The sequence below is a fragment of the Aedes aegypti genome, chromosome 3 (genome assembly GCF_002204515.2).
Source record: "Aedes aegypti strain LVP_AGWG chromosome 3, AaegL5.0 Primary Assembly, whole genome shotgun sequence".
In the NCBI taxonomy this organism is placed as follows: Eukaryota; Metazoa; Arthropoda; class Insecta; order Diptera; family Culicidae; genus Aedes; species Aedes aegypti.
In genome coordinates this window covers 200,129,442-200,141,694 of record NC_035109.1, presented here as the reverse complement: position 1 = coordinate 200,141,694, position 12,253 = coordinate 200,129,442, and the positions used below count along the sequence as shown (strand labels likewise).

The 12,253-nt window shown below is 35.9% G+C and overlaps 1 protein-coding gene across 1 annotated transcript in view; it reads left to right on the top strand.

Moving 5' to 3' along the window:
* Positions 1 to 12,253, top strand: part of LOC5571747 (inosine-5'-monophosphate dehydrogenase) — a 34,971-nt gene that overhangs the window by 17,540 nt on the left and 5,178 nt on the right. Inside the window, exon 4 of the mRNA XM_001653725.2 lies at positions 2,859 to 3,500. Within this exon, the coding sequence (XP_001653775.1) occupies positions 2,859 to 3,500 (642 nt within the window). The remainder of the gene's footprint in view (positions 1 to 2,858; positions 3,501 to 12,253) is intronic.

Sequence of the window (12,253 nt, the reverse complement as noted above, 5' to 3'; positions counted from 1 at the left end):
GACAATAGTAATTACCTAATCGCACTTCTTTATTTGGCTGGAGGTCTGAATAAAATGAATTACTTATCGTAATAAATTTAAGAGTAAAGCGATCCATATTGACCACCGGACACCGGAGATATTCCGGATTTTCCGAGGTCATGTCCAAATGCCATTTTTTTCTGCCGCTTGTATTTTTGTGCGGTGTGAAGTTGTATAGATGTTTACAATTTTCCTAGAAACTAGAACTAATAAGAAGTTGAATGCTGGTGAACGCATTGAGATTCGTTGAAACTCTTCAGATATATGACCGTTTCAGTAAAATTGGTGCCGGAAGATATGGTCAGTCATGTTAGTATTACCAATCATGTAAATATTATTTGGAGCTATATCCAAGTGCCATCAATCTTCAAAATGATGCTTCCAGTAGCATATTCAGAACCATTAGATGCACTGACCACTCTATAGTAGGTTCCAGGTGGCCAATGTGGTCAATTTGGAACATATATGGAGCCATATCAATATGGGCATCAAACTTTAACATTTTCAAAGGTGATGCTTCTGGAAGCATTTTCAGCACCATCGGCTGCCATGGCCATTCTATAGTTGGTTTTAGATGCCCCGAGAAAGCATTTCCGGATTTACATCAAATATCAAGATTTTAGATGGTGATGCTTCCGAATTGCCACATGAGCATCATGTTCGAAAATCTTGAAGCAGTGTTGATAGACTCACACTCAAAATCTCAATCAATACGCTCTCCCGTGAGAGCAAACTCATTAGAGATCTGCTTCGCAAATCGCATGTTTGAGTTTTTGATGCAAAATTAACTCAATCAACTCAAACCGTAAAAAAAATGATTCAGTCGCAAAACCCGGCAAAAACTCGTGAAACCCGAATGTTGTTGTTTACTTTAGAAAGGATTAACATAATTTTACCAGACTAACAAGAAATTATTGCCGTGTGTGAGTAAACTGTGGAAATACCCGACAATGAGTTTAAAAGGTGAGCCAACTCATCCATAATTTTTTGACTGCGGAGTTGAATGATTGACAACTCACGCATGGAAAATCTCAACCGTGATTTGTGAGAAATTGAGTTTTTCACAACACTGTCTTGAAGTTTGATACCCATATTTATATGGTTCCAGACATATTCCCAATTGGCCACTTCATCCAGGGCACCTGGAACCTACTATACAGTGGTCATAGAAATTAGTTCCTCTGTAAATGCTTCCAGAAACATCACCATCAAAAATCTTGATGTTTTTTACCCATATTGATGTGTTTCCCGCTAAGCTTCGAATTATACACATCCCTCGGGGCACCTGGAACCTTCTATAGAGTGGTCATGGCAGCCGGTGGTGCTGAAAATGCATCACCTTTGAAAATATTAAAGTTTGATGCCCATATTGATATGGCTCCATATATGTTCCAAATTGACCACTTCCCCCAGGCCACCTGGAACCTACTATAGAGTGGTCAGGGCATCTAATGGTTCTGAATATGCTGCTGGAAGCATCATTTTGAAGATTGATGGCACTTGGATACAGCTCCAAATAATATTTACATGATTGGTAATATTAACATGACTGACCATATTTTCCGGGACCAGTTTTACGGAAACGGTCATAATTCTGAAGATTTTCAACGAATCCTAATGCGTCCGCCGGCATTCAACTTCTTATTAGTTCTAGTTTCTAGGAAAATTGTAAACATCTATACAACTTCACACCGCACAAAAATACAAGCGGCAGAAAAAATGCCATTTGGACATGACCTCGGAAAATCCGGAATATCTCCGGTGTCCGGTGGCCAATATGCCAAGCAAGTTCCTGAAAGTAGACCAAATTTGCCGTCGACTGCTCTCGGATGCATCCAATTTCATCAATTTTTCATAAAGTTATAAGCATTTGAATTTAGGCAAAATTTTGCCTATCTCAATCATTTTGCCTATCCCCTGTAATAATTGATTCGAAAAAAAAGTTATAAGGTTGAAAATCAAAAACGAGAGTTACCACACACTGAAAATAAAACCGATCTTAAGAACATCATAAAAAATATGAAATTTAAACACAAGAAAAAGTTTTGTGTTATAAGAACAATGTATAATTCTCATAAAATACTTTTCATAATTTTTATAAGATTATTGAACCACGAACGTTGATATCAGAGAGCGACACACGCCTCTCGGCGCTTCGGAAATATACTTCTTTTAAAAGCTATTCGGTGAGATTTCGATCCCACGACTCTGGTATACTAGACGAGCGCCTTACCAACTAAGCTACTGAGCTGGTATTTAACTCAGAAGGTCGCTTGCTCTTGCGCGCGTGTGAATAGATGAAATGGATGGATTTATGGCCATTGGGACTTGAATTCGAAGGTACCAATTCTGAGTTCAGCAAGCGGATCAGTAGCTCAGTTGGTGAGTGCTCGTCTAGCATACATGGATTTTTTTTTTCATGAATTCATTTTTTTTTTCAATGAATTCATGGCGAGATCTTTGATGAACAGATGGCTATGCCTTTAAGGTAGTCTTAAGATGGTAGTTTTTCTAGTTTCTAACAAGATGTTTGGGAAAATCTTCAATAAATTCTTGGAATATCCAACAAGAGTTTCACCAGATCCAGAATTTATTCAGAAACAGGCTAATTTCGAAGGCATCCTTAGAGAAAAAATAAATAAATAGGCTATCAATCTTTGCCCTTAATCTCGTCGAATTTCATACGGATGCTAGGTGGATCACGGCATTCCTTGCGCCCCGTATCGTAGGTTTTCTTCAACGGATCCGAAAGTTTCGAGGGATTGCGTGTCTTAAGATTATGTTTGTTATTCAAACAAACTGAACCGAAAAAAATGATATTTTTTGTTTCATTCCAGCTTTGCGGAGGTATTGGCATTATTCACCATAACTGTACTCCTGAATTTCAAGCTAACGAGGTTCACAAGGTCAAAAAGTACAAACATGGGTTCATCCGTGATCCGATGGTTATGAGCCCAGAGAACAACGTTGCGGATGTCCTGGAGGCGAAGAAGAAAAACGGTTTTACCGGATATCCCATAACTGAGCACGGCCGTCTTGGGGAGCGTTTGCTCGGAATTGTGACATCGAGAGACATAGATTTTCGGGAAGAAGATGTCGCCCTTAAGTTAAAGGACATCATGACGAAGGTGGAAGATATGGTGACGGCGCCCAGCGGAGTGACATTGCAGGAAGCCAACCACATTCTGGAGAAAAGCAAAAAAGGAAAACTCCCAATTGTGAACAAAAATGGAGAATTAGTCGCGCTGATTGCCAGAACCGATTTGAAAAAGGCCAGAAGTTACCCAAACGCATCTAAAGACAGCAACAAACAATTGCTCGTGGGAGCTGCAATTTCAACGCGAGATGATGATAAGGAGCGACTGGAGCTTTTGGTGCAGAATGGTGTCGACGTTGTAGTCTTAGATTCCTCTCAGGGAAATTCCTCTTTCCAGATTAACATGATCAAATACATCAAACAAAAGTATCCCGACTTGCAGGTAGGTGGATTTTAATTTATTTGATTGGTCGATACAAATATTTCTTTGTCCCATCGACCTTCGAACGGTCGAGAGGGGGGGATAATAAAAAATAACCAATTTAAGGGGGCAGGATCCGTCATTGATTTCGGAATTTTCAAAAGCAGTTTTTTCGTTTAAAATCAAGAATGTTTTTAGGATAATGTGTTCACTGTATTGTATTCTCCAACCGAAACACAGTGAACACATTTACATCGAATAATTTTTAGTTTTGAATAGAAAAACTGCTTTTGAAGTTTCGATGATGACGATGATTACGATGACGGAGCGTTGATCGTTAATTGAAAAAACGGATTTGTTTAGAAATTTTCTGAAAATCTCCAAATTTTGAATAGTTATTGAATATTTGATATTTCGAAAGATATTTTGAGATATTCGTAAAAAATCTGAGATTTCCAAAAGAATTTTGCGAATCCGGTAAGATTAGCGTGCATTTTGGCATAATAATAATTATGTCATTTCTTAGGAATCGTTGGATGTTTGTGAAAATTCAGGTATTTATAAAGTAATACTGAACTTTATGTCAGAATTGTGACATCCAAGATTCTCGGATTTTCTTTGGAATTCCGGTATTTCTGAAGAAATTATGGGATTCCGATAGACATTCTGGGATTCTTGTGGAAATATTTAAAAAAAAAATCCGGTATTTGATTCGGCTATTGATCTTTAAAATTTATTTTGATATCTTTGAGAAGGTATTTCTGTAAGAATCCATGAGAGTTTCGAATTTTACATCATAATCTCAGTACTGACATGCACATAAGGGAATGCTAGATTTATCGCAAATTTACACTACAAATCGTGTAAAAACATAACCTACATAAATTTGTGTCCATGCCCGATTACGCGATATATAGTCGGAATGCAATAATATTCATATTTTCACATGATTTGTGATGGTAACAAGCGACACATTTGACATTCTTTTTATATGTATGAAAAAAGCGCTAGTTCTTGAAGCCACCCTCCATCTGCGTGGCGATACACTCAAAATAATCCAAACGTCAAGGCTACGTGAAAATATGGACCAATACACTAGTTCACTATTTGACGTTTGAACGGTGCCGTTTTATTTATGTAACCATGGAAACGAGTGAATTCGACACCGGTCGCACTTTTCACGTAGCACTAACGTGATTCACAGGTGGCAGCGAATGAACACACGGACTGATGAACTTTTCACGTAGCAGCTACGTGTTGTATGCGTACCTTCTACTGAGCCGTTTATTGAGTTCAATACAATTTCCCAGTATTTTTTTTCAGAAATTTTGAATAAAAATGACGTTGAATTTTGGATCATTTATTGCTGTTCTCTGGAATTTTGTTTTCATTGATTGGGGAGGTATCCGAATTACATTTACTGAAAACAATGTTTTTTTTTCTACACAAATGCACATTGACAAAACTATCGGGTTGAGTTGAGTTAAACTTCTAACATTGCAGTCTCGATTGTAAGCAAATCGAAAAAATGCAAGCCATTACTGGCGGTGCTCGCTGCTGAACCCTGTTGAAAAGGTAAAAATAAACCAATGAAGAGTAAAAGCTGATCCTGAACGAAGCTTACTCAACATTATCATTTAGGGAAAAGTGGGGCAATTTGGCCACCTTAAGAAAAAGTCGATAAAAGTGCTGAAAATATTATAAATTTTTCGCATGTTTGCATGATTTTAGATGAATACACTAGATCCACATGAATTCCTTTGTTTTTTAAAGTTCACGGATGAATGATTGATTTTTCAAAATTTGTCATTCTTCGAGTCGATTTTTTACTGATGGGGTGATATGAGCACCCCATTTTTGGTTGCAAAATAATATCATATAATCTAAAACTTCATCTATTTTGTTACTACACTTAAAATTTATTAGTATTTATGAACACTTCGTGCAAGAAAATATAGTTTTTTAAGAAGATTCTAACAGTCAAACATCATAATTCTGAAATGATAAATAACAACTTGGCGGCGTGCAATCTTATTTTAATATTTTCAGTGGAAAAAAGTTGCGGAAAATAATTTCCTGTACCACTTCTAAGTTGTCCTCTCTGACAGTCTCAAACTGAAATAAACAATGTTTTAGAATTATTTCGATGTTGACCAAAAAATAACTAAATTAAATACCGTCGATTTTCTAATCACGTGGGGCAAGTGAAAAGTTTCTCAAAAAATAAAATTTGTGTTTGCTTTTTAGGTAATTATAAGCAAACAAAGTACGCAATTATCATAAGAAAAATGAGCGTGCTGATTATTCAAGAAACATTTAAATAGATATATATATATATATATATATATAGATCAATGTTGTGTGTTGTTTGTTGCTTGACGTGTTTACAAAACGCTTTTGATGAAACGCTATTTTTTCAAGTTTTTACGCCGATTTTAATAAGACTGTGCTGAAATAAACAACTATTCACATGTGAGCTACAAGTACCAAACGTTGAAAATTGTATTCCCGTGGTTAAAGCATCAAAATTCGGCTTGAAATATCCAAAATTCTGCTGTATACGTTCCTTGCCTGCAACTGCTCCATTGTGTTCGCTATTTACAATGGATTGCCACAAGTGTTCGCAAATCATCACCGAAGGAGATATGTATACCGTGTGTGAAGGCAAATGTTCCAAACGTTTTCACGCTTCATGTGTCGGTATCGATGAACAGCAATGGAATGCTTTGTCGAATAACGTCATTTGGCTTTGTGACTGTTGTATGGCGGATTTTTGCAAATACCGCGATCGTCGGGAACCGGTGCAGATCGCAACTCGATCCGTAGACGAGGAGATTAAGGAGTTGAAGATCAAAGTTGCAACTATAATGGAAACTTTAGCTGCTATTACTGTTTCTGAGGAGCCTTCATCCGATGGGAACACGCAACGTCACTCTACTCCTGTGTCGTCACCCTATCTTCGTAAAGCAACAAATTCATTGTGCGATTACTCTAAAGCTGATGTGTGTGCTCCAAGTGAACATCATGCACCACACGACTCTAATGAAACATTCGATTTATTTCTAACGAACATTGATCCAATTGTGACCGAACAAGAAATCAGTTTAATGGTAGCTCGTTGCTTAGGTATGAATTCGGTCGAAAATTTAGTTGTTAAAAAGTTGGTGTCAAAAGAAAAGCTTTGCTCTAAACTTGATTATGTTTCTTTTAAAATACCCTTGCAAGAACATTATAGAGAGTTAGCTATGTGTGAAGCTACATGGCCCAAACGAGTCAAATTTCGTGAATTTGTTAATCGACATAATGATACATGGAAGCCCTAAAATTGTATAGTAATCGCGTTGAATGTTTGTAAATGTTTGCATGTACTGATTTTTTTTTTCTGTGAAATCTCAATGATGATGATTGTTATGATAATGAATTATTGATGTTTTGGTTTGTATGCATATAATGTCATGTTGTATTACTTTTGAATTAGTTTTAAGCTTTCATTGAGACCTTGGGTCAGATGGATTAAATAATAAATACAAATAAATACAAACTCAGGCCTGCCCAAGCTTTTTGGCTCTTTCTCGTAATAAATGGTTGGTGCGTTCGCAAGGATAGACCAATATGAACAAAATTAGTCTCAAATGAATGCTTTGTAGTATATCTGTCTATTCCATGCTGAAAATTTTAAATTTATATAAAACTCTTCGCTAGCGATGCAAGCAAGCCCGCGGGCCGGATCATTTTTTGTACTAAATTGCACCGTTAGTAAAGAGGATGAAATAAATTTTAAATTCGCAGCATGGAATAGACAAATATACTACCAAGCTATCATTTGAGATTAATTTTGTTCATATCGGTCTATTCTTGCGAACGCTTCAACCATTTATGTGAAAAAAGAGCCAAAAAGGTTGGGCAGGCCTGATTTAACTCAAAGCGTAAAAAGCTATTAGAAATAATGGAACTTTTCTGAAAGAGGTTGCCAAACATTACAATATTAATGTGTCTGCTTCGGATAGCCGATTGAATAGAAGACGTTGATTGAAAAGTTCCAATACAAGAGAACGCTATGGCTATGGCTCTATCCACACAAAAAAAAGATTATAAATACTTTATTGAAGGATTCCACTCCATGAAGAGATTTCTCCATATCTGACTTTCTTAAAAACAAATAACGAGCGGTGGAAATTCTACAGAGCAGAAATACAATTGCTGTCCCATGATGTTAGAACTAACATTGAAAATGTTGCAGTTATAATGTTGTCGAATCATTTGAACTATAAATAACCGAACACAAGAAAATCGAATTGACAAGCATAAAATTTTCTTTGTTTACATGTCACTTATGTTATTGTACATTGGGACTCCTTAATAAATGTTAAAGCTAATAGAAATCGTAAATATAACCGTTAGTTTATCTATTTATTGTTCAAAACGACAAACTTTTCACTTCAGTGAAAAGTAGTGAAACGTTTTCCAAAAACTAGTTCTGTATTTTTTCTTTAATTTTACATAAAAATCAATTTCAGCATATCGCTTATGTTAGGTATACACGACCTCTTTTTTTCAATTTGAAGTCTTTAGAGCTTGAAGAATCTCAACTATACGATTTTCATTACCCACTTGCCCCACAGTACCTTACCGAATTTTTACTTAAATTTGTGACATTTTTCAAAAACCACGCTGGAAAAACATGACTTATTTCCTCAGCATTGGATCGACCAGCATTTTAAATCAATGTGTCATTGGAATCGTAATCTTATATTCTTTGAAGAGCGCTCACCAAATTTTGGTGGATAGACTTAAAACTATTCAAAATCAATAAAGCAGTCATTTAACCCGTATAGGCCTGAGTAAAAGAAAAATAATTAAAACTCTCACCGCTCAGCGAATACTTAACGGATTTCAATTATTTTTGTCAGTATACTCGTACACATATCTAGTTTCTAAAAGTGGTAAAAGAATCTCGGGATTGTTCCTGTGGCCGGAGTTATTCCGGTGGATCACTGGGTCAGGTCGGGTGACTAGGGTTTTGTGCTTCTGTGCCCCTGGAGGTAGGCAAATTTCAAGTCACAGATAATTTCAAGAATCGGCAATAATGTGGCCACTATATCAAAGAGTTTTAAGACCCTGGCCACGATCACAGGGTTTGACGGTGCCAAAGTAGAAGGTGCACCATAATAATACCCGTCTGTGAAACATATCACCTTCCCAATACTTTGGCACACCTCTAACGGTTCATGATTTATCATGAAACGGCTGCATTCAGGCGGGGGATCTGTTAATATGTTTCGGCATATTATCAGGTCCTCTTCGAACGGAGGGACCGCCAGGGCTCATTAGTTACTTATAAACCAGTGCTGATTGTTGATGTTTCAGTTCGTTTACACGAGCACGAGCTGTAGCATCCTTTGTACTAATCAGCAATGGTGGTTAACCCTTTCTTTCCCACAGCTTTGTTTGACAGTTTAACTATCAAAATGGCGTTTCTAAAAAAAGTGTTTGAACAAAAGTTGTTCCAAATAAGCTATATTATTCAAAACCACAATAAAAAAAATTGATTGTTTTTCAATAGTTAGTTGATTGTTTTTCAATAGTTTGACCCTTAGGTCACTTATTTCGATGATTGATAAGACAAATGAGCGTATAAATTTATTCCAATTATTATTGAGCTGCTCGTACCAATTCGATTTAGCCCGCGTTCGTTGAAAATCGGTGTGCTACCATGGGAAAGAGAGGGTTAAGTTTCGAAGCCAACGTGTGATCAATCGTTTTATAATGCAACATAAGAATTAGTGTTTGGTGGAACTGTGCATTACACTCGTCGTTATAAAATTTAGTGATTGTGAAGGTGCTAATAGTGATTTTATAATAAAATCTATGGTGATGAAAATTTGAAATGGAAGTGATTTTGATAGTTTTGTTAAAAATATAATAATAATGATGTGAACTCCCCTGGCCACGATCACTGGGTTTGACGGTGCCAAAGTAGAAGGTGCACCATAATAATACCCGTCTGTGAAACATATCACCTTCCCAATACTTTGGCACACCTCCAACGGTTCATGATTTATCATGAAACGGCTGCATTCAGGCGGAGGATCTGTTAATATGTTTCGGCATATTATCAGGTCCTCTTCGAACGGAGGGACCGCCAGTGCTCATTAGTTACTTATAAACCAGTGCTGGTTGTTTGATGTTTCAATTCGTTTACACGAGCTGTAGCATCCTTTGTACTAATCAGCAATGGTGGTTAAGTTTCGAAGCCAACGTGTGATCAATCGGTTTATAATGCAACATAAGAATGGGTGTTTGGTGAAACTGTGCGTTACACTCGTCGTTATTAAATTTAGTGATTGTGAAGGTGCTAATAGTGATTTTATAATTAAATCTATAGTGATGAAAATTTGAAAATTAAGGTGGAAGTGATTCTGATAGTGCAATCATTTTTCTGAATATAAACTTAATTGCCTAGTTCTTCAAACGTGCATGATAAAAGTGTTAATGTAATGACAGCGAGTGCAGAAGAATGGATCGAAGTGATTTTTTTTAATGTAACTTTCTTGATCATAGTGCTAAATCGTAGTTTGAATAGTAATGACTCTACAGCAACAAAAATAATGATACATTTAAATTGAATATCTTTAAATTACTTAGTAATGCTAACAGATGGTAATGCTAACAGATTTATATGAAAATGGTGTGATGTGAAAAGTAATATAATAGAAAGTATATCTGAAGTGTATTACGAAAGTTGATGAGTGATAATCGGTGATATACGTGATAGTGTCGAAAATAAAAGTGACGATAGTGAGTGATGAAATGAAATGGGGAATGAGGACCTTTTAATAAAACTATTTCGTTCTTCACTTTAACCACTCTAGTAGCATTTCAGGCCTTATCATAGTTTGATAGTAGTCTGAACTACTAGACTGCAAAACTACGGCAAGGGCTGATTGCTGCTAGCGTACACAGTGACCATTTGAGCAACATTGCTTAGGAACGTCTGTGTGATGAACGCAATAGAGGCTTATAAAAGCAAATGCTGGGAAGGAGCTTAGGGCAGATTAAGAGTGCCAGTACTACCCCTATCGCTACCGACAAAAAAAAAAAAAAAAAAATAATGATGTGAACTCTACTAATTTTATAATGGTCATAATACATTGTGCAATCATTTCTCTGAATATAAACTTTATTGCCTAGTTCTTTAAACGTGCATAATAAAAGTGTTAATAATTACAGCGAGTGCAGAAGAATGGATCGAAGTGATTTTTTTACTGTAACTTTCTTGATCATAGTGCTAAATCGTAGTTTGAAAAGTAATAACTCTACAGCAACAAAAATAATGATACATTTAAATTGAATATCTTTTAATTACTTAGTAATGCTAACAGATGGTAAATGGTATTTATATGAAAATGGTGTGATGTGAAAAGTGATATAATGGAAAGTATATCTGAAGTGTATTACGAAAGTTGATGAGTGATAATCGGTGATATACGTGATATTGTCGAAAATAAAAGTGCCGATAGTGAGTGATGAAATGAAATGGGGAATGAGGACCTTTTAATAAAACTATTTCGTTCTTCACTTTAACCACTCTAGTAGCATTTCAGGCCTTATCATAGTTTGATAGTAGTCTGAACTACTAGACTGCAAAACTACGGCAAGGGCTGATTGCTGCTAGCGTACACAGTGACCATTTGAGCAACATTGCTTAGGAACGTCTATGTGATGAACGCAATAGAGGCTTATAAAAGCAAATGCTGGGATGGAGCTTAGGGCAGATTAACCCTTTCCTTCCCATGGTAGCACAGGTGATCCACCACTTTGCGTATGTCGTATATAAACTGTACAAGTTAGATCATATCCATTTTTACACCACATGTTCACATATGTTTCATGAAATAATGTACAAAGTTTCATAAAAAATAATCATTTGGATTTTCAGTTAAAGCATAATAACCGAAGTAAAGTCAGCATTTTTTCTAATTTAAATAAAGTGGATTTCCAAACTTCTATATTTAGAAATATAAACATGATTTTCATCAAACAAAAAAACAAGCTAAATTGAATTTTCCAAGATTCAGTTGAGTTTTTAGAATATTCTTTACACAAAACTATTGATTTTGCGGAAAATTAGGTGGATCACTGGTGATCCATTGGGAATAAAACGACATTTTCGTCAATTCTGTTCTAACCTCTCTTTTCGAAAACAAAACTATCATCATGTCTTGGAAAGTGATTTTAAGTTGGAAAGAAAATTGTAAGACGCTGTGGGCGATCAACAAACCAAAATACTCAGCAGTAGCTATAAGCACGGTATGACGGAGTAAAACATTGGCCCGTTGAATACCGTTCTGTGCAAATATCAATAATCATTCAGTTCATTTAAATACATTAAGTGTGATGTTTGCTTGTGTCTCAAAAAATACAAAAACTATTTCCCAGCTTTTTATTTTATTCCAGAATTGACGAGAGGTGTGCCGAACACACTGTTCAAATAAATTGTATGAGTAAAAACAATGAAATAGAAAAATATTGATACTTCTGTTAGATTTGCTTTACTAAGCTTAACCCTTTCCCGCCCATGGTGTCTGTAGAGCACCAAAACTTTCAACCTTTGTATCTTCAAAAATAACAAACAAAATTAAATTGTTTTCACGCTACTTCATAATTACACATCTCCTCTTTCACTTCAATGCCTTATTTTAGGGATGCCTACAAATTTAACATGTTTTTTAACAAAACATATGTATGAAGGAATGGGTTTTACCGGTCAAAAA